The 23,521-nt window shown below is 42.9% G+C and overlaps 1 protein-coding gene across 1 annotated transcript in view; it reads right to left on the reverse strand.

Annotated features, from left to right (window-relative positions):
* med30 (mediator complex subunit 30) overlaps positions 1 to 23,521 on the reverse strand; it is a 38,778-nt gene continuing 15,257 nt past the window's right edge. The window contains exon 5 of the mRNA XM_041955673.1: positions 1 to 1,544. Coding sequence (XP_041811607.1) covers positions 1,449 to 1,544 — 96 coding nt within the window. The 3' untranslated portion in view covers positions 1 to 1,448. The remainder of the gene's footprint in view (positions 1,545 to 23,521) is intronic.

Genomic DNA, 23,521 nt, shown 5'->3' on the forward strand with positions numbered 1-23,521 from the left:
TTGACATATCTGTTGATATTATCTTATCTCAAATATACTGTAAGTATTGATATGTATGATTGATAGTAAGAAGTGAAAAGCTGATTTCTTCAGTGTAAATTGTCCCACTCAGCACTTTACAAAACAAGCCAAAATAATCCATGCAGTGTAGGCGCAGTATACAGATGTGTTGGATTACTGCTGTCTGGGAGTGTCTTATATTTTAAATGCATATACCAGGAGCCAAAACTGAAAGTTAATGGTGGGCCACGGGCTGAAAGCAAGCACCTATTGTGTTGGATTGTTAAAATGCAAAATGGTACTCACATCCCAAATTCCCTTAATTGACTGACTTCCTGTGCATTGTCACTCTGCCAGATGTGCTCAGATTATGAAAACTAATAAATAATAATTAAAAATCCAAACATCTGGCGGGCCAAATCGAACCTTACAGTCGGTCAGCTATGGCCTGCAGGCCCCACTCTGGGCAGCCCTGGTATACACAGAGGTGAGTGGCTTGCTGGTGTTTACTGAGAATGCCTTACTGGTTAATAATATTTTAAGATTTAAGCTCTTACACTAGTTTTGGCATCATATTCTTGCAATTATATTACAGCTACCTGTTCTATTCACTACCAACACACATAAAAAGTTGTGCTTTGCTCTGCATTTCATAAGCTGCCATTGTTGCCGGACACACAACAGATACACCGATGAACAAAAATCACAGAACAAAAAACAGCGTTGACTTCTCTTTAAAAATCACAGCGAGATTTATGGTTGAGCAGAATCCTTAACAAGGCATCGCACTGACATGTCAAGTCCAATCAGAGCAGAACATCGATGAGTGACATTGATATTAGATCAAATACAAAAAGCTGATCAATATAGCAAGACTCATAATTTCGCCACAGTGTATGTCTGTCTTATTAAAGTTTTAAGGGGCCTTACGAAACCTATTCAGCCTTCACACAATTCTAATACTAAGAAATGGGCAAGTAACAGACGTATATAATTTGAGGATTAAATAGAATATATCACAGGCATAAACCCTCTATTCAGCTAGTGCCTACTAATAGATAAAACATAATATATCAACTCTTCAGATTGATTCAGTCTTAATGCTGATTGAAATGTAGAATATCGAGGTAGACAGAATATTCTCTGCCGGCGCCAACCTCCCTGATGCCTCTCCCAGTGTCTCCTCACCTCTCTCTCCCTGTGGTGTCTTCACTTGTCTCCTCTCGCTCTCTGTGGTGTCTTCATTTGTCTCCTCTTGGTTTTACTTCTATTGTTTCACCTCTTCCTCAGTGTCGATATTGCTAAAGTCCCCTTTTCTTCTGTAAAGTGCAGCCTCAGCCTGTCTGTGGTACCCTGTCGCACATCCAGTTAACGACCGTATCTTCTTGTCCATCACTTGTAACAAATGTGTGTGTGTGTGTGTGTGTGTGTGTTCGAGTGTGTGTGGCTCAGCTCCTGACAGCCAGCATGGAGTTGATCTCCCAGATGAGGTTGCGGAGTTGGTCCATAATCTGCTTCAGCTGCTGGTTCTTCTGCTTGAGCTTCTGCAGGAAAAATGACAACAAGAGGAAAAATAACATATTTTTAGTTGCAAAGAAAAAAAAAACCTTGACAAACATGAATGTCAGTGCCTCAGCTACCTAAAGAACAACATTTTCTCTGCTGAAACAATTAATCTACAGGTTTACAAAAGACTAAAAGGTCAAACAACACTTCAACAAACAACAAAGCAATTACATTCTGAGCAGAAAACAAATCATTCATGGCTTGCAGGATATTAAAGTTGCACGTAGCACTGGTATTGAAAGGTCCCATGGAGCCAGATTTGAGCTGCTACGCTGTACTACCAAACAACTTTTTCCCACCAGCGCTTCTTAAGCATCCTGCTATCAACGCAGTGTAAACTTCACACTTCCCACACCACTGTAAACTCTTGTAAAATATAATTCACTTCACCATATTAGTGAGAAAAACTGGTTCCAGATGTAATCTTGTTCCTAACGACTGTGCTGTTTTGTTGCTGGCATGAGAAAATGAGCGGGGAGGTTTTGCCCAGCAGGAAGTCCTGTGAGAAAAATGATGCTGTTTCATGTCTTCAAATTTAGCATTAGTCCAAGTTAAAGGCCCAGTGTGTAAGATTTAGGGGGATCTATTGGCAGAATATGGCACACATGGAATAAAATATTCATAGGTATGTTTTCATTAGTGTATAATCAGCTGAAAATAACAATCACTGTGCTTTCATTACCATAGAATGAGTCCTCCCTATCTACAGAGGGAGCAGGTCCTCTTTCATGGAGTCCCCCATGTTTCTACAGTAGCCCACAATGAACATGACCACCTCAATTTATTTGTGGAACTGTTTTGCTGCCGTAACACCCACCAAAAAACACCAAATGTGCATTAATCCACAGCTGAAATAGCTGCAACAGATTCATGATTTGCTCCCGTTCATTTGCTAAAAACTACATTACCCAGGTGTTTTAGACATTACTGAGCATTCCTACACTGTCTACAGCCATGCTCACAGTTCTATGAGGCTGCACAGATAAAAGAGCCTGGAGTTAAAACAGTGCAAGAGGCTGCGCTGCTTTGGGTACATGTGAAACACGATCCAGGAAGTCTAGTTGGGGTAGCAGATTAATGCATGTAAGGTGGTAGCAGACACCAAAATACTACACAGCAATTTCTAATACTCAGAGACACGATTTTACAACTCTGGAAAGTCATCACTGTGGCAACTATCTTATCTTTCATCATAGCAATCCAGATGCAAACAGTAGAAACACAGCATTCAGTAATCCACCAGGAATGTGCGTTTGCATGGTTGTTGTGCCAGTTTCAAGTTTTTGCAGGACGACATTTTGTTGTTTTACTGGACCCCCCTGAAGGCTCATGTCGGTCTGAACGCAGACTTAGACACAGAGGATCTACGATCTATACCTGCCAAATCGATGTTTAGCAGGTATAACATCCTTGTTCACCATCTAAGTTTGCTATGTTAGCATGCTAACGCTAGCTAATTAGAAATAAAAATTAAGTAGGAATAGGTAGCAGGTGTTTAGTCATAAAGCAAAGTATTGGATGAATGAAAAACTGAACTGTTGTTGGTATCAGATGAGAAGTCAGTCATGAATAGTCTTTGAGATATTTCAGTGGAGGATCGACTGTCGTATCCACAGCCATGCAGCTAGTGTGGCCAAAAAATTAACTATATTTGTAAGCTGTTTGTGAAGACCTTCACCTTCAGCAGGAGTGCGTGGGCGGCAGGTGCCACAGACTGGGTACATGAGTCAAAGTAGAGAGAGACGTACCCACGTATTGTTGGCTTGGTTCCTTTCATGGCTTTTGTTGACAATAAGAAAACTAGAAACCTCCACCTGCCTCATCCTTAAACATGTATGTTCAGTGGTTGCATGGGACGAGGATTAATAAAAGTTAGAAAGCCACATTCAACGTCAGGTATTTCTTCCTCTGACATACAACAGACATTGGGAAAGGCCAATGGACGGGTGGGGAAAGTGCTTCAGTCGACTTCATCAATCCTAGCCTCTGCTAATCGCTAAACTAACACATCTGGCCTGCTTCAGGGGTGTACAGGCACATAACAGAGAAGCAAACAAGCCAATCTCCCCGTCAGTCACAGAGGGCTTCGTCCGCTGATTGCCTCTGAATGCTCTACCAAGATCTCTAAGTCAACAGCTGTCGTGGACTGAAGTAGCTCATTGCACAAGCTTTATACATAAACAAATAATAGCTGCCGAGCTGCTGCTGCTGCTGCAGAGTCAGAGTAAAAAAACAGGTACAGCCGCCAAATGTGTGCTGCCTTTGAAAGTAACACGGGCAAAACATCTACATTTGAAGGTTCGGGCAAGTTTAGCAACAGCAGTACATCACAGCTACTTACTCAGCCGCTTTTCTTCTGGTAGAAAACCAGAGAGAGGGAGAGAGAGGAGAGCTCTTTCACTCAGGAGCTACTGTATCTGCAGTGCAGTGAAATCTATTAAGATTAAATCCATCTCACTCTCTCGGTAACACTCCTTTAGCCATGACTAATTACCAGCCATTTTTGCAGCGCAGATAACACCTTGAGCAATCGATTTCACACAGCTCTCTTAATATCAACTGTTTAGCTGATTGTCCTTGAAGATAATTCAGAGTGGAACATTTGGAGGCCTTCCAGTCTCTCTCTCTGGGGGGCTCTCACTGCTTCTCGAGCTCTCTCGCTCTATTCTCTCTCCCCTTTCTGCCACCTTCTGTCCCTCTCTCCCCGACTTTGCCTTTGATTCTGTGCGTGCGGATGTGGATGTGTGTGTGCGCGTTACATGGGATGTGCCTCATTAATCTGACGAGCAAGTCTTGAAATAACTCGGTCAGCTACTCCGTATTAATGAGACGATACCGCGAGCCTTTGTGATTTCAGTCAAACACTTTCTTAAACAAAGAATACAACACCTGTCCTTATTTTTAACAGCAGCCCCCCTTTTTTTTTCCACATGAAGCTTTTAAAAACGAGCTGCACCACAGATATATTTTTCATCTCCGAGTTCAAGCATAAACGGGAAGATTTGGCTTCAAAGATGAAAAATTTGCTACTTCTGAATCCAGATTCTTGCACAAAAATCTACTCACTGCTTTCTTTGAAACCAGACATGAAATTCCACATTTTTCACAGTGGAAAAAAGACTATGGAGGTAGCGAAGCCTTCACGGCACATTCATTATAAAAGGCTCCCTGGCATATCTTGATATATGAATAACAAGGCTGCTATTATCACAGAAATGATTCTGCAACCTCGGGGAGACATAATTCCATTCATAACCTCATAATTAGCACAGCTCTAATCCTTCACACCTATAACACGATGTTTGGAAAAAGGGTCTACTACAGGGAACAAACCACAGAAAAGAAGCCCTGAACCATCTCTCTTTTTTTTTGTGCGAAGTGCAAAGCTTTTACACACACACACACACCTCTACAAGAATCCGGCGGATGCGCTCCCTCATTTCTTGGCCTGCCACTCAACCGACGGGCGCCACAATAATGTTTTGATCCGCAGTAGGCCTCCTCTGACACGCTCTGACACCGCATCAGCCGTGGCAGGGTGGCCAGTCAACAACTCATGAAAGTAAACAAGGAAGCGCTGTCTGAGCTCCCGTCTCCGAAGGCCTCCTGCAGACTGGCAGACTGCCCACCTGCTTCATATAACCTGGAAAATGCTGGCAGACGTCGGCGGGCTGGTGGAGGAGAGAGCGGAAAAGCACAGTGACCCGAAATAGGGTGGAAATGGAGATTGGCACGCGGAGAGGAGGCGCAGTGAGATGAAGTGAACGGAAATGTGTGTGTACGCGAGAGTGTGTGTGAGCGTTTATGGTTTATGACGTGCATGTCTGTCTCTGAATGTGCGAAGCCTGAGCATGCGGCTGCACATGAAAATGTCGGTGTGTGTTCTCGTGTATGTGTGTGTGTAGGTATCGGTGCCACTGCTGACCTTATTATGATGACTTATGCAGTTTTCTGTTTTCCTCAGTTCAATTTGCTGCAGTGAGCTAAACATTCCAGCTGATTAGGGCTGCAACTAATGACAATTCCCATTATTGATCAATCTGTCTGGAAAACTGTGAAAAATTCCCATCATAATTTCCTAAAATTAATGTCTTCAGACAACTAATTTTGTCCAAAACCTAAAAATTATTGCCTTGCGGTTGTTTGCCTCCCGCTGCAAGTCAAGTTGCTATTTCCATCTAAGTCTCTCCAGAGTTATATTGTATTATGTACTGAAGACTTTGAAGGAATTCAATAAGTGTATTTTTTGGCAAAATGCAAGCTATTAAGCTATGTTGATATGCATGATTCCAGTGAATAATTTCCTGTAAGAGAGATGCTGTCTTCACTAAGAGGAGCACAGAGGACTGATAGAGAGCTTCATCACATGGCGACACGACAATCACCTGAAGCTGAATATCAGCCAAACCAATGTGCCAGTGGTCGACTACAATGCTTCAAATCTGGATGTTGATGCAAGGAAGCTACAATCTGTAAAACCTAGATGCTTCACACACAAGATCTACACAATCAGCACAGATTCAAGGTGGATTAATGATGGATTTAAGATTAGTGTCACCGATTATGTATCTGACCAAATGTGAAATATGGTCACAATCTTCCCTTCTGTTCCTGTGTTACGGTGAACAATGACCAAAGTGTTGTTGCAGAACACCTTGACGTCACCATGAGGTTGACCTTCGACCTTTTCATCATTTTATCTTGTGACATGCTTGAGTGAAGTTTTGTCATAATGTGTGTATGAATTCCTGAGTTATGCCCAAAAATGTGTTTTAAGAGGTCACAGTGACCTTTGACCACCAAAGACTCCTCAGTGAGTCCAGGTGAGCGTACGTGCCGAATTTGAAGAAATTCCCTCAAGGATGGACAACTCAAAAACACAATGAAGAAAAACAGAAAAGCATCTAATCGTCACATTTTTTGAACATTCTTCCTTCATTACTGTTCTGTCGATCGACTGTCAATCAGTTCAGCTGATGCTGCACCACTTCCTGCATGTGGTTCACAATAAATGTATTTTAATGTGAAGGCAGCAGAAGGCATTTATTATAAAACTGGACATTTTGACGGTGACATTTAAGATAAGAGTTGTTCGAAAAAGTTTTTATCACTTGACATTTTAGCCATTAATGACAAACTTTTAGCAACTAGAATTTCTTTAATGTTCAGCATATCAGTCTTGTCAGAAGAAAACAGAGTAGAGGAGCAGTAGAGTTAAATGTGTGAATTCACTCGAAAGGTTGATGCATTTAAACCTTCGACTAAATATGATTAAAATTAGCACATGCCAAAAAAAGGTGCATGACGGTTTCCTTTTCTAGTCAAAGAGTGACGCATAGTTGACGTTATAGCCTCATGTTATCCAAAACATGGAGTGATCTTAATCAGTCACACACAGAATACTTGAGGCAGGTGTGTGTGTGTGTGTGTGTAATCGGTGAAGGTCGTGTAAATTAACAGTGTCCAACTGCAGGAAGCTCTCAGGTGCACTTACAGCACATCTGGGCAGAGGACAAGCCAGGGTGACATCTGTTTCTCCAACACAGCGTAGTTGCAAGCAAAGCAGGTCTTGTAAACAAAAGTCACGTGGACTCATAAGTTGTTTATTGGACAGAGTTTTGGCAACCTGTCATCTCAAGAGATTAAACATTTTGGCAGTGGGGGGGTGGAGGGGGTTAGAAACAAATCCGATTCCAGTCCCTGTAACTTCAGCTAAGCCTGATGGACGTGTCAGAGCAGCTGTCTTTGCTGTAATTTACATTTGATTCATATCCAGTGAAAACAGATTTTTTAAAAAGTTGCTTATGAACTTAGTGTAACTGGTGTCGCACTGCAGTTTGACCTAAATGTGTTCAGTTTTTCAAGCTTGTTAAGCTGTGGGTTACCAGATGCCACCACTCCCAGTTTATGTAACAGTGGAGCTGAAACGATTCATTGATTAAATCGACAGAGGATCGATAAGCAGCGGTTATGCACGTTAAATATTTCGTTAGTTTGAGATGACAAAGCTCATTTTCTCATGATGACGGATGAATTCATGTCTTTATCTTGAGAATTTCTGGAGATTATGAGATCATTCATCATGAGAAAACAACTTTTGTTTGTTTGCTTAGACTAACTGGCTCATGCCTCTACATACAATGATGACTTTGCTTTTTTTCGGCTCAAAAGGCAAAAACGCCTTTTGCTTTCTCCGCGGCGCACTCGCCTGTGAAGTCTTCTCCTTTAACGACCAGGACCAATCAGCTCTGATCTACATGTTACCACTAACAGAAACACAATTTCTGCCCGTCTGTGTTTGACCTTGATCAAAGTACAGTCTGATGTGTTGATTAATAACTCCTTGATCTGACATTTTCATCTTAAATCAGACACACGCCATGTGTGTATGCTGGCATGACACTCCTGATCTCTGGTGCTTTTCAGTGTTTTATACTATTTGAAAGTGAAGATCTTTGAGTTTTAGACGGTTATTCAGAGGAAAAGGCATCTGAAGACGTCGCCTCTGGCTCATAGAACTAGTCATGGGTATTTTTCACTGTTTTTCTGACGTTCTACAAACTGAATTAACTGAATTAATGGGAAAATGTGATTAATTAATGATGAAAATAACTGTCAGTTGCAGTCAGCCTCATATGAAAGCACAAAAAAATGTTTCTAAAGGAGTCATTCACTGCAGCAACTATAAAATTTCTTTCATTTGCTCTGTTACAGTTATTTTACATATTTTACTCTCTAATTACTTAGTTCTACTTAAAATTTCTCTGTAAGCCCTTGACTTTGGATTTTAGACACTGACAAACATTAAATACACTTCTGGGATTCACTTGCACATTTAAGATCTCACTAGTTTTGTGTTAATAACTTTAGAATTGTGGGACTATTTGCTGCCCTGTGTGGACACTGCTGCAGTAAGTGTAAAAGTCTGATTTCCTCTACGTCCTCTGAGTCACAGGCTGAGGAGTATAACTCATTAGTATCTGCGGCTTTCATCCTGACGATATCTAATGCTTCTTTCACCGTCAACTTTAAACAATCCTTTCAGTTTGGATGTCTTTGGTGATAAAATAACCAAAGATTACACAGAGATAGAATCTGAGAAATGATTAGATGTAAGTGGAAGACAGCGGCTCCATCGTTAGCTGATGCCTTTTAAAGCGAAAACAACGGGAAAAGGGATGGACGGCTCTTAGCTATCAGGACAGATGACGGTTTGTTTAAGTGACATGGATGAGGGGCTGTTGCCGCGTCTCTTCCACCCTCCCCCCGTCTGCTTTTCTCAGATCCCCTTCAACATGCTCCCGTTCTCCCTTTTCGTCCAAATCAGATCAAAGAAGCTGTCCTCAGCAGAAGGGTGAAAGACAGAAGTGAAAGGAGGAGAAAAAAAGGCTGAATTTTTCATCGGAATCGCCTCATTAAAATTCTGCTCTGCTGAAACTTTGCCACAAGAGAAGCTCTAACTACAGTATTTCTGTGTGTCACGTCAAGGCAGATCCTGGCCCGGGCCACCAACAGACATCCCTTAACCTGAAACCCATTAGTCACAAAATATATTCACACATTAACATCACAGGCCCCGCTGGAGGTTGCTTTCAATTAAAAGTGAATGGATTTTTGCAACTTCAATAAATCACTGCTCGACGGTCGTTCAGTGACACATCGGATGCAACAACATGGTAATCTGTAAACACTTGGGTTTTGTCAAATGTAGGCCATCAAACAACGGGGCGTCTCCAGGCTTATCAAGCTTGATAATTGGCATCTCCACATTAATTAATTCTGCTGTATTATCTCCATATTAAAGCCAATTGGGTTTTTTTTTTTCTTTTTTATCCATTAAACGTTATAGAAAAATCAAGCTAATCTTGTAATTATATTATTATACGAATAAGATGAGGTATTCATCTGCTTTTTAGCCATTTAACCCGTTTTCATCTGCGATTAAAAACATGACCCCCGCGCTCTCCGAGCACATTAAGAGCCCTAGCGTTGCTTTTTGATGAGGGGCTTTGAGATAAAGGCGAGGAAGAAACTATCGGGATTAAAATGCACACAACGCGCACGCACACACACATACACACACACACACAAGCAGGAGGAGAGACAGGGAATATAGGAAGTGGAGCGAAAACGTGCCTTCACTCAGGATTCCTCCTGCTAATCCGCCCTGTCGCTGCCGACTCAAATCGCAGCTTTGACTCCGACGGATCTGGCTGGGAATTACAAGTGTAAGTGTCTGTGAGTGAGGAGAAGGGATTAGGGAGAGGAGAGGAGAGGAGAGGAGAGGAGAAAAGGATGAGAGCAGAGGAGAGGAGAGGCGAGGAGGTGGAGAGGAGAGGTGGAGGGAGAGGAGTAGAGGAGAGGACAGGAGAGGAGAGGAGTTGGGGGAGAGGAGAGGAGGTGGAGGAAGGAAGGAAGAGGAGAGAAAAGAGGAGTGGAGAGGAGAGGAGGTGGAGAGAAGAGGAGGTAGAGGAAGGAAGGAAGAGGAGAGGAGGGGAGCAGAGAGCTGAGGAGAGGAGGGGAGAGGAGGAGAGGAGAGGACAGGAGAGGATATGAGAAGAGAGGAGAGAGGAGTTGGGGGAGAGGAGAGGAGGTGAAGCAAGACAGATGGAGAGGAGATGAGGCAAGAGGAGAGGAGAGGAGAGGAGAGGAGAGGAGAGGAGAGGAGAGGAGAGGAGAGGTGGAGGGAGAGGAGGAGAGGAGAGGACAGGAGAGGATATGAGAAGAGAGGAGAGAGGAGTTGGGGGAGAGGAGAGGAGGTGGAGGAAGGAAGGGAGAGGAGAGGAAGAGGAGAGGAGGTGGAGAGGAGAGGAGGTATAGGAAGGAAGGAAGAGGAGAGGAGGGGAGCAGAGAGGAGAGGAGGGGAGGGGAGAGGAAGAGGAAGAGGAGAGAGGAAGAGGAGAGGGACAGGGAGGCGGTGGAGGGAGGAAGAGGAGGGAAGAGGATGAAGAGGAGAAGAAGCAAGACAGATGGAGAGGAGAGGAGAAAAGAGGAGAAGAGCGGAGAGGGCAGGGGAGAAGAGAAGAGGAGAGGAGGTAGAGGAAGGAAGGAAGAGGAGAGGAGAGAGGAGGTGTGGGAGAAGAGGAGCTGGCGGGGGGAGGAGGAGAGGAGGTGGAGGAAGGAAGGAAGGAAGGAAGAGGAGAGAAGAGAGGAGAGGAAGAGGAGAGGAGGTGGAGAGTAGAGGAGAGGAGAGGAGGTAGAGGAAGGAAGGAAGAGGAGAGAGGAAGAGGAGAGGGACGGGGAGGAGGTGAAGGGAGGAAGAGGAGGGAAGAGGACAGGAGAGGAGAGAAGAGGAGAGGATGAAGAGGAGAAGAAGCAAGACAGATGGACAGGAGATGAGAAGAAGAGGAGTTGGAGGGAGGAAGAAGGGGGGTGGAGGAGAGGGGAGGAGAGGAGGAGGAGAGAGGAAGAGGAGAGGAAGAGGAGATTAAGTGGTCAGGAGAAGAGGAGGAAGAACAGATGGGGAGAAGGGAGGAGACAAAGAGGAGTAGAGTAGGGCTGGGTTCCATTAGTCAGTCAGGGGGGTAAACTGTTCAACGTGCCAATGAATCCATCATTAAATCTTCCGTTCAGTCTCTCCACGTGGTCTCCTCACACTGCAGGAGTGACACAGGACCAACGTGGTGACTCTGCGACGCAGCTATCAACAGGACTGCCTCAACTTAAACTTCACCGAAGTCAACCAAACAGCTGCCAAATGCAACAACTGTGTGGGCGTCATCACAAGCGAGGATGGAGCGACGTTCACCACTTTGTGAACACACGATTGGATAAAGGATGTCACTACATGGCTCAGGAACACTTTGTAAAACCGTTGTCAATAAACACAGCTCGTTTGCAAATGCATCCCACTTTTTGGGGGGGAATCAAGCTTGTAGTTTCTTTCTTTCTTTCCTTGCATTTTATTACATCATCACTTCACCGACTCTTTAAGATATTTTACCCCCCACATGGAGTTTAAACGGCTTTTAATGGCACTGAACGGCTGAGCATACGTGCTCTTTTACAGCATTGTCCCGTTGATAGCTTAGCAGAATAATAGAAACAAAATAACAAGAACAGACAGCATCAATAAATAAAGGATTAACCCGACAGTAAACAAGATACAGGCTCAGAGAAAACAATCACAGAGAACATGGAGGTTATATTACATTAACCAGATTTACTTCACTTTAAACCCATTTACAAGAGAAGGACGTGTTCTCTGCTTTTCGTACTGTTCTCATATTATTATTGATGGTCACGGTCTCAGTTGCAACTGAGATGTTATCCCAACTCACCCAACCTCAAATCAAGTTATGCTTTTAATACATGTGCCGCACAGCAATCTCTGCAATTAGATCTTACATGACGTGGTTGTAACCACTGCGGTGTAGTGGTGGAACTGCCGTTTTAATTAGACTTTGATTGATCACATTGTAAAACCGAATCAAACCAAACAATTTGCTTGCAAATGATTGCGTAGTGTTTTTATTTGTGTTTCATACAGTGTGCCAACTCTTTTGGAATCAGGGTTGTACATGATGAAAGTCCTCCACACTTTCATAACAGCAGAATCTCTTGGGTTTGGGTACAATGTGCCAAACAACGTGCCAATAAAGATTTGTTGAAAGATTCTAAAGGATACATATTTGGTTAAATGCTACAAACCCCAAACAAGGACAGGAAGCCATGTGACTGCATGTTCTGTATCACACCTGTATATCTCCTATATCATCACCGCCAGTGATTGACAGGTTGAAACCTCCATCCCCATCCACACACTCACTTTAAAATGCTTTACACTACCATGAACAAAAACAGCTACTGTCTTTTCACATGGTTTACAGAGGCTGAAGCAAAACCTCTTGCTGCCCTCAGACAGGAAGATAGAGTGTCTTGGCAGAAAGGTAAGTCAAATTTTAATTAAATTCTGTGGTTTATAATAAGCGCGACAAAACCTTGGAAAGGAGCCTCAGCTATGTGGAAAGGTGCTTCTCCAGAAAGCAGCGATCCCCTAAATTATGCAAGAATGAAAAGTCTCCTCAAGGAAATACAATTCCATATTAGGCAGAAGAATTAGGACAAAGCAAACTCCAGGGGCCAACGCTTTTAGTAATGAGCATGTGTACGATGAAACTGAAACTACTGTATCCATGTCCATACAATCCACATACTGTCTGCATGAGGATCAAACCATCCCTTCCTAAACTGCTTTTTTAAAGGATTTTACATACTATGGAAAATGTGTGTTTTGGAGCACATGCATACTGACTGGTTTCAGTAATGAGATCCACAACAGGCTTCAAAATCAAGTCCTCCGCTCTAAACCTCATCACAGTTTGGCAGAACTTCGAAGCTCACCACTGAGATCCATCAGCTTCAAGACAAACACTCAGTCCATCATCCTAAAATGTGTCCACTACGCTGTCTTCGTACCTTATTTCATTAAGGGTGCTTTCACACCTGTAGTTTTGTAAATTTGGTCTGGACCAAGAGGGAAAAAAAACTAGCTTTTCAGTAGGCAGAATATTCACAACATAACACAGTTTGTGCATCCATAAAATAGGCCCGATAGCATATACATATTACAAAATTGGTAAAGTCAGGTGCAAGCTATTATAATCTTATTATCTCCATTCAATGCCACTTTCACATTATGCTGTACAAACGCAATCTGAGAAAAACACTCAGGCTCCAGGAGGTGATTACATCTGCTCCAGCACTGCCCGACTCATCTTAGTCAAACATGCTTAAATACTGGCGGCAAACACGGGAGCAAATCCACTGGTTTCAGCTGTCCGCATCACCTTTATCTGGTCACACTACGTAGGATCTGCTGCAGCTAATTCACTGTTCATTCTGAATGAATAAATACGACTTTGACCGCTGCCAAGTTAGTGTTCCCAGATTGCACCGCAGCACCATGTCCTAAAAAGGTTCCACCAAAGTGAGATGTCACTTGAAGGAAAACGCTACCCACTCTGAGGAAACTTGTAAAAAGCACAAGTGAGTTGGGGGTAAGTAAGCTGCTTACTGCTCTGTGCCCTATCTGGGGAACCCTGTGACGCTAAGTGGGCCCTGGTTTACCATCTGACAGTATACCCACGGGGAGCCGGGCCAAGCAGCTTTAATTTGCCTGACATCAGTTAAAAAAGCCTTAATTGACTTTCTAAACTTTATGGCTTTTTCTCAACGGGCAGGTTTAAGTGCCAGTGTGTTCTGTGTTTGGCGTGGGCTTTCCCAGGGGAATGAAGCCCTTTAACGGGATTTTGAAGGCAGATAAAAGCCTGCTCTTCCAGGGGTGGCAGAAATACAATAGCCGTGTTGTCATCCTTGCATACACCTACCAACGGGGTTCTTTCAATACGTCCTCGGCATTGAGGTGGAAAGCCTGCTGTGTCAGCCGACTGTTGCAGAACGGTTGCAATCGATTTAGCCCTTTAGAGGTATCTGAGGCTAGGCACCCCCTTGCTCTCTCCTAAGCACTTGAGTCTCTGCCAGGTAGCCCCATCGATTGCGCTTTCCTTTGTGATTTGGTTCCCAGTGATAATAAATGGGGGGTAAGAAGGTTGGAGTGCTGTTGCTTTAAAACCAATGATGGGCAGCCATGTAAGAGACTTAAGCATCAGCAAAACTGCACATCAGAGCAAAATCCAAGGACTACAGCTATGTTTACTGGGCGGGGGGTTAAATGACATACTAAACCAAGAAACAGTTATTTCACAGCAGAAGTCACATATTACAGTAATTTCCTTTTCAGAGACTTGAGAACACACAATAAACTCTTGTGCCAGAGTACATCTAAGTTCAAACTTGGTTCAGGAGAGCAAAAGGGTTAATTTGCACAGTAGCAGATTAGCTACAGCACCTTGAGAACTGATAAGGGGAATGAAATTTAAATCACAATCTGGCTTTCGAAATGTTTTGACTGCATATGCATTAGTTACAGGCGGAGCCCAACAAATATGTGATTTCTGAGACCAAAACCGTGTCAGTATGTGAGTAAAAAAACAAAAATCTGACAATGTATCAGCAAATATTCAGTCCTTATATAAACAACTCTTGTGACATCTGTTTCCTTCCCTCATTAAGAGTTGACAAATAAACAGAGGCAGGATACAGTATATAGAGTTAAGAAATTAACTTTTACGATCACTTTGCTTCTCCCCTAGCAAAATCATTATAGTCAGTATATGTTCAAAAAAACACAACAAATATAATTAAAACTTGAATTCTGAAAAACAATGGTAGGAAAATAGTTGAAATAGTTATTAAAAAACTGACTTTTCGGCTGAGGTCTAAAGGGGAGAGGAACAGTAACTAGAATATATATTTAGAAAAATCAATGAAGTTGATGAGGTAAAACATCAAATATATTAAACGATTAGCAAGTTATTACTTTATGTCACATTAATGTTTTACTCAGCATTTTTTAGAATCATTTTCAGAGAAAATGAAAGAAAAATAAGCATCCTGTGCCCAAAAATGCTGCCTATTCCATTTGCGCGTCTCCAAATGTACGAAAACCAGTATCACTCTCTTAAGTTGATACCGGCCAATAATATCAGCCTACAGATAAATTAGTCAAGGTTCTAGTTACAGGTTCATCAGCCAGCATTAAATAGTGTCGAACGGCTGAGGCTTCCTGCTCACTCTGTTTAATTGGAGGTCTTTCCTTCTTGACATCTGCGCTGCTAACTAGCCAGCTCATGGCAGGGACGAAAGGGGAATGCAAACTTCAGTCAGACGCTTGAGGGCTTGCATGGAGGGCTGATTTTGAGACCGGAGCAGATGATGTGGGAGCGTTATGAGCGTGCATGTATTTGTTTCAGTGTGTGTTTGTGCACTGTAGGTATGATTATGCATGTTTTGTGCACTTGTTCGTGTGAGCTTGTGTGCACGTGTGAGTGTTGAGAGCTTGAAGCCAGCGATTGCAGAGTGATACCCCGCCGTCTCAATCTCAGAGCAGACAGGACGCCTTTCTTTCATCTCCCTCAGATGTCTGTCAGGGGCTTAAATCATCTGAGGCCAGGCTGAACACCTCCTCTCACACTCTAAGTAAACATGATACTTCAAGGGTTTTTAATGGGCAGTGGAGGGTTCCTATGAGGTTGAAAAAACCTTTGATTTAAATGTTCTTCAGGTGCCAACAACAGTTCTTCAGATGTCAAAAGCATCTTGTGACTCAGCGATGTGGTAAATTGGTACAATCACTCACACACACTTAAAATCAGCTCCCCTATGGCATCTCTCCAACGAAGTAATATTGGATCTAATTACCTCTATGGTTTTAAGAGTGAAGGCAGTGGGGGGGAAGGGCAGATAGGCAGATTTTTTGGAAAGATTAAAGAGAGGTAATTCCAATTTAAAGCCTCCAATCCTCTTGAGACGTTGTTTACTGAGTGCGAAGAGAACAAGCCCGTTACTTGTGCTTTGCCCTCGTCAAAACTCTAATAGACTCTACACAGACGCACAAAGCAGTTTCTCAAGTTCAAATGTAAACATTTCTGCCAGCACCTGAGCAAGCAGCTTTTCCTTTACAACATGAAAAAGTAGAATGAAAAGTGATGACAGGGTTTGAAGTTAAAAAAAACAAAACAAAACAAACATGGCGGGCTTTCAGGTGACGTAACACACCCTTTGGCAGTCACAGCGCAGATACTCAATCAGCTCCTGACAGCTAACTCTGACCGCAGCTAAATCTGGAAACAAATGCACCCTTTCAGACCATTCACAGCTCGTACACAGCACACCAGAAAGCTCGGTGTTTATTCTTTGCTCTTTTCAGAGTTCAGATATTAGTCACCACCTTGTACGGGATCCTAAGCCTGCACAGGTATGATTTGAGCACCTAAACTACTGCCTATAACCCAACATGGAGACTGCAAAACACCTTTACCATACCTGTTAGCGACCCAGCCCATCCTGTGGCATGCTAATACTGTCACTTATTAAAAAAAGTGTACACGTAATTTAACCCGCGTGGCCTAATCCTAACAGGTGTTCAAATTGTTCCATCATCGTGGCTCGTGTTGCCTTCACTGCCTCATTTGAAACAGACAGCCATACCTTCCATCTATGATACAAATACTTCTCAGATGGTTTGTTATTAGAATGATCTATATACCATGGTTTGTTCATTTTTTTCCCCCTAGTAGAGATAATGACAATCTAGTTTACTGATAGGGTAACATCATGTATTTTAGGAACACAAGCCCAATATTGAGAAGATCGTCAAAAGAAAATGTGAATGAAAGTTTGTGTCCATCCACTACCGTTAGTTCACGGAAATAAGCGGTAGGTGTCACCAGTTCTCTAAAAACCTTTAAATCATTGCAGAAGAAGAGAGTGCAACAAGATTACGCAATCAATAGAGCACTAGATGAACCTTAAACAGTAAATAAATAAATAAAGTAGAAAACAATGCAAATATGACAGTTCTGTCTGTTTCATGTAATAATGTGGAGAAGGTTACATCAGGTCTGTGTGGAGCGGTGATGGGACGGAAACTGTCACTTCTTCTTCTCCTCTCGGAGCAGAAACAGCTCATGTGAGGTAAATGTTTGCTAAGTCAGAACTTTTTTTTTTTTAATGTGTTTCTATCTCCCATTAAGCGCATTAATTGTTTTCGAAAAAGGCAAAAAAGCACCTTGTGAGCACAAAAACTTTGTGAAACTGACACTTAGTGCAGTGTTCATAGGGTCATACATGACAAGTCTCAAAGTTAGTGTTGCATCACAAGCTCATAAAATTTAAATCTTAGAAATTGTCACACAGTGAATAAATAAATATCTGCACTGCAATCATAGTTTAGTGATAACATGCTAAAAGCAAATGGTCTTCATGGCTTTTGCTGCTCATATTTTCCTTCATTTTTAGGTTGACACTGTTCTGTACTAAAGCTGAGCCTGGCAAAAGATGCAGAGAAAAAACACAGAGCAAATAATAGTGAGGGTTTTCCTCAGTGGACAAAGAAGATGACAGAGAGATGATTTTGCACCAACTCAGACGTGGCACTGTTTTCACTGGACTAGCAAGTCATAAGGCTTTGCAACATACTTGTTAAAACTACCATGTGTTTTGGTGAGAATCACTGAATTCTAACAAAACTGTGTCTCCTTCCAATGAAAACTCATTTGAATTGAAAACAATTCCTTGGCTGAGCGCCACTGCAGATACATACGGTGGTGAGCACATAACTCTGCACCAGTGGAGGAGGTCCATCTCTGGATAAGACCTGGAGAGAAGCCAGAGAATCCGAACTCCTCCACTGAGACTTGGACTACAGATTGTGTTAGGAAGTGAGGAGGAAGACGGGGTATGTTTCAGGCACTCCACGATCCCACCACTAAGAGTCAGCATCAAGGGCATACTCAGAGGTAATCTATTTTAAAGGTTAGTGCTGTCCTGGTGTTTCGTCCTTCTGATAATTGTTGCATTTTCATTCAAGCAAACAAAGCTTCTTTCCTCAGGCCATCAGGAAGTTCAACTGCACATTACATATTTGCAGTTGTGATATTAATATATTTAACAAAGTCTTTGTAATCATCTTGAATCTTCACACTGATCTTTTAGCACAACCACACTGCACTTCACTAGGGCTGCAACGAATGATTATTTTCATATCGATCAATATGCCAGCTGTTTTCAAGATAAAAAATAGAAAAAAAAATGCTCTGAGGTGGCGTAATCAAATCAAATTTACTCTCCCACTGTTCAAAGAAAAGCAGAAGATCCTCACATGTTTGACATTTTTGCTTGAAACATTAAATGATTAATTGACTACAAAATACGTAGCTGCCGTCAGCGCACTAATAGATTAATCGATTATCTGTTGCAGCTACATTATCACTACAAGTATTACCTGTGTATGTGAAAATAAACCTTTGAATCACTTCAGAAATGTTCATGTCCTAAGAAGAGTGAAGAATTCTACAGAAATGGACAGACGGTGGCTTACTTTTTCACATTCTTGTCGTTTATGCTCCTGGTGGATGCTTGGTGACCTGAGAATGCTCGAGGTCTCCGCTCTTTTAAAACTAAATTAAAAACATCTCTCTTTTCTGGAAGCTTTGGTCTTTTGCGAGAACTTGCTCTCTGTTTGATGTGTATACAAGTCTGCGCTCCACATTTCTTTTCCCCTTTAAAGCAGTCTCAAAGGAATCGGAAAAATATGAAGCTTGCCTTGATGAGCGCCTTTTGCTTATGCTAGTGACCTATCTACGCCACACCTGGCAAATTATGTGCACAATGCAGCCTGAGCAAAAAATAAACAAGCTCACCAACTTTCATCACGCCTTCTTTTCATGCAAACAATAGCTTTAAAAACCGCGGCCCAGTCAGACAATACAATAAAAAAAAAAACTATGCAACTCTAATTGCTTACATAGCCCTTAAACACTGTAACATAAAGCAGAAATAATTGGGGTTGCACTTGACACTTAAGGCAACAAAATACAAGGAAAACACGTATTCTTGAAAAAACAACTCTGATTCCTCCCCCGCAAGAGCTTTGTGGCTACACTGCCCCTCTGACCCCAGCAAAACAATTAAAAAGCCCTTGGCATACAGAGAGCCTCTAATGGGCCACATATGAGGCTGCTAATAAGACAGAGGTACAGGCACCTGCTGTGCACAGCCTACTAATTCTGGAGCCTGCACGTAGAAGGATGGGAAGGGAGGGATGGAAGAGAGGGAGAAAGCTATGAGGAGGAAGGGAGACAGAAAATGGAGAGGGAGTGGAGCGCAGCAGGGGGGGTAACAGCAAACTGAGAGAAGAGAGACAGAGAGGAGGGAGACAGGGAATCAGAGAGCAAAGCGAGAGAGATGGAAAGACACTCAGAGAGAGAGCATCTGCCAACCAAGCTGCATCCCTCTCTCCCGGTCTTATTACAGTTAGGAGGTTGCGTTTGTTTATCATCAGGCCTCTGCAGACTCCCCGCCTGCTCTTCAGATAAAACTAACCGCCAGTGCCACTGGAATTCATTATACATGGCGAACCGGCAGCTAGCTCGCACACAGGTCTGGAGAGGAGAGAGGAGCAAAGCCAGACAGTGGATAGCTTTCCTATTTGAAATTACAAACATCTCCCCTGCTTTTAATTTCTCCCTTTCTCATTTGAATAAAGAGGACAGACGCGGTAATTAACGGGTATTAAAAAAGCAAGGCAGTATGCAGTGTGAGAGGAGAAGGAGGAGGGTGAGAAGGGTGAGGGGGCACAGGAGAGAGAAGCAGCAGCATCACCAGAGTGGGAGAGATAGTAACTAAAAGAGGGGAGAGAAAGAGAGGAGCTGTGGAGAATTAATAATAGGCCAGATCTCTCCAAGGCCTCCTTAATGGGCTGTGACAGGAATTTATTCACACTTAGGCTGGTATTAAATCAAACGCGAGGCGAGTGGCAGTGGCAGGCTGCAGCAGAGGGGTGAGGTAAGGAGGGGGGGGGGGGGCAGGTGCAGCAGAGAAAACGACGGGGTTCTGCCATGTCGCTCGGGTCCGGCATTACAACTCCCCCCCTCCAGGGCCGAGGGTCATCTCCAAGGCCCTTGGGATAGATAGAAGGATGGCGAGATGGAGCGAGCGAGGGATGTATGAAGAGAACAAACGATGAGTGATGTGCCAGTGACAAGACAGCCTGTCCCACACCCCAGATGGAATGATTATCAAGTAGTCCGGAGAGCCACTGTGAATCATGCTTCCTCCATTCTGCAAAATGCATCGTCACTCAGCCAGACAGCCAGCCAGTCAATCAGTCAGTCAGGCACGCAGAAAGGAGGCTGATTCCCACAGACTTGGACAGCACTCGCTACCGACAGCTGGCGAAAATGGAAGACACTCAAAACGCTCAGCTCCGTCCAAATTAGCGCTCGGTGAAAAATTCCGCCCGCAAATTTATTTGTCATATTCTTTGTTTTCCTTCATTAATTGGCGTGTGACCAGTAATGTAGAATATTCATTAGGGTTGTAATTTGTGGTCACTTGGGTGCCACAGAATTCGGTCTGTTTTATTGGAGCAGAAACAGTGTGGATGACTGGGGGACCTGAATTGATATGCACAATCACATTCTACGGCACCAGAGGTCTGCAGCACAGAGATTGAGCAATCGCAACCCATTAGGCACCAATGAATTATGGCTAATGCATCTTAAACATTTATGCAAACGCTGTTGACTTTCACACAGGCTCAAATAAACTCTTCGTACACACACTCGCATTTGCATAACCTGCAACTCACCACGTACTACATTCATGTGAGGGAGCACTGAGACACATGACACACAGCAAAAGAGCAGTAGAGCTTTCAGTAGAGCAGAGAGTCCCAACAAGGACAAAAAGGCGCATTTTCATTCAGCCGCATGCACACAGAGGGAATATAGACATTTAAACACGCTTACATTCAAATACATATTGTCACTAACAACATGCTTCCTCGTAAAGACACTTGTGGAGAGTGATGAGAGTCATGCCTCCCCGCTCCTCTCCCTCCAACGCTGGGCAGATTGCATCACCATCCATCAGCCAGACTCCGACAAACAGCAATTACCCCAATCGACAGATAACAAGAGCAAGGCTATCACTCACAGCCAGGACACCCCATAAAGCAGCCAGACATTACCATGGAGAAGTCATTTATCTGCCTCTCCTCTAGCCATTCTCCTTCCACCCTACTCTGGTCTTTACTTCTACTACCTGTTCAACGCCGTCAGCTTGGGTGGTGGGCTTCAGGCTCAACTGGAAAGAGAAGGGTTCCCGTGGTTATGAGGAATGAGATGAAGCTGAGGTGACCACGAGGGTCAGGGTCACTACCTTTCTGGTTTAAGATGCAGTAAATTTAAGCTCCGTGGCGTTTCTGAGTAAACTACAACTGCAGAATAGGATGTCAGTGTGTTTCCATCCACCCGTTTTTATGGGTAAACACTGAAAACTTTACACTTGGCTGAGATAGAAAAGATGGCGTATCAATAAAAGCAAAATGCAACACAGTGCAATGAAACAGACTTAACGTCCAGTGAAGAGATGAAAACATGAGGTATGTGAGGCGAGATAAGGCAGTGACGTTCCTCAAATCAATACATGAAGCAAACATAAATGCAACATTTGCATCATTCTTTTCTATATTGTTTCCATTTGTTTGAGGTTTCACTGGCGCTCTTTTAATTACATCATCTCGTTGCAGCCTCTTCTTCTCCAAAGGCCTACTGGCACCTGACTGGAGAATTAACATCAGCCGTTCTTGTTCTCAATGTGCTCGGCTCGTAATATTCACCAAACAGTAACGGATGGAAGTGTGCACTGATTTAGATTCTCTTTTGCTGATTTTCTCGTTACACATGGATGGAAACCTGCTAATTAGAGCTCAAATTATAAGTCAACCAATAAAAAAGACTCTGTAACAATTTTAACAATCAATTAATTGTTTACATCATTTGTTTGGACAAAACAAGCAATTTGAAGCAGTCACCTTGGGCTTTTTTTTCTTTTTCTGATGAAAGGATTAATCAAGAAAACAATCTGCAGGTGATGAAAATATAAGCCTGATTAAAAAAAAAAAAACCCTCGATAAACAGAATTCAATCAATTGTTGCAAACAAACTGTGTTTGTCGAAAACAGTTTTACAAAGTGTTCTGAGTCCATGTAGTAACATCCTTTATCCAATCACGTGTTCACAAAGTGGTGAACCTCCCTCCATCCTCGCTTGTGAACCACTGAGCCTTTCCAGGATGCTCCTTTCATACCCAATCATGATACTATCACCTGTTACCAATCAACCTGTTTACCTGTGGAATGATCCAAACAGGTGTTTTTTTTCTGGAGCGTTCCACAACTTTCCCAGTCTTTTGTTGCTCCTGTCCCAACTTGTTTAAAACGTGTTGCTGCATCAAACTCAGAATAAGCAGATATTTACAAAAATCAATGAAGCTGATGAGGTCAAACATGAAATATATTGTCTTTGTACTGTTTTACTTATAGTATGTCTTACACAGCATCTCTACTTTTTTGGAATCAGGATTGTAATCCCTAGTTGAAGCCCTAATGTCAATAGAAAGACCCCAAATTACTCTCCAGCAATCAAAAGTGTGTTTCCACAACAAGCAAAGAGTCTCATTGCTAATTTAACTATGTCTAAAAAGTGTCTGGGTGACAAGATTATTGCTTTTTTAAGGGGATATCAACGCTAAAAGAGATGCATGTCTTCAAGCATGTTCGATTTAACTGACACGTCTCAAAGGGTATCACACACAGCAGTGGTGGTCGAGGCCACTCATTGCACCAATCTCAAATTCGCTGCATCCTCCTCGCCAGACTTAGCTCGGTGGCATCACAGATGCTGTATCAATACTTCTCTGCAGCGTGTAGCGGCAGCAGGGCTTGGGACAGAGCCGTGGGAAGGATTGAGAAGGGATTGGACGGCGTGGACACTTAGGGCTGAGCCGACGCTTCTGCTTTACATTATTCCCTCTTGTGAACACAGGACACACACTTCAATGGCTCTCTTCAGATCTCTCTCTTTTGTCAAATGGAAACAAGGGTGGTGTCTGTTCCAAGGTTATTTCACTCAGAGCAGTGTACTAAAATCCCCATTGATGGATCTAGAATCCTATTACCCTGCCATCCTATCACTCTGCCTATCACCCCCTCCCATGAAGATGCATTATATCGCTGTTCATTATTTACAGCAGTGAGTGAATTTAAATTTTGATAGAAGTCATCTTTAAAAAAAAAAAAAAAAAAAAATCTACTTTCAGCTTTTCCAAGGGGAAATATGAGGCCAGCAATCCTAAACCAGTGTGACATATCAGCTGGAGCGTTTGAAGCATGCTTGGACTTATCTTTTCACTTATGCATCAATCTTCTCTCTCTCAGCATCCTGTTACAGAAGGCATCCTATTTTTCCCTGCTGCAGCTGAATTTCATCAGTCTTCTGTTATTCCTTTTGAAGACCCTATCTGAATGGGAGCGGCTTAACTCCGACAA

The sequence above is a fragment of the Chelmon rostratus genome, chromosome 16 (genome assembly GCF_017976325.1).
Source record: "Chelmon rostratus isolate fCheRos1 chromosome 16, fCheRos1.pri, whole genome shotgun sequence".
In the NCBI taxonomy this organism is placed as follows: Eukaryota; Metazoa; Chordata; class Actinopteri; order Chaetodontiformes; family Chaetodontidae; genus Chelmon; species Chelmon rostratus.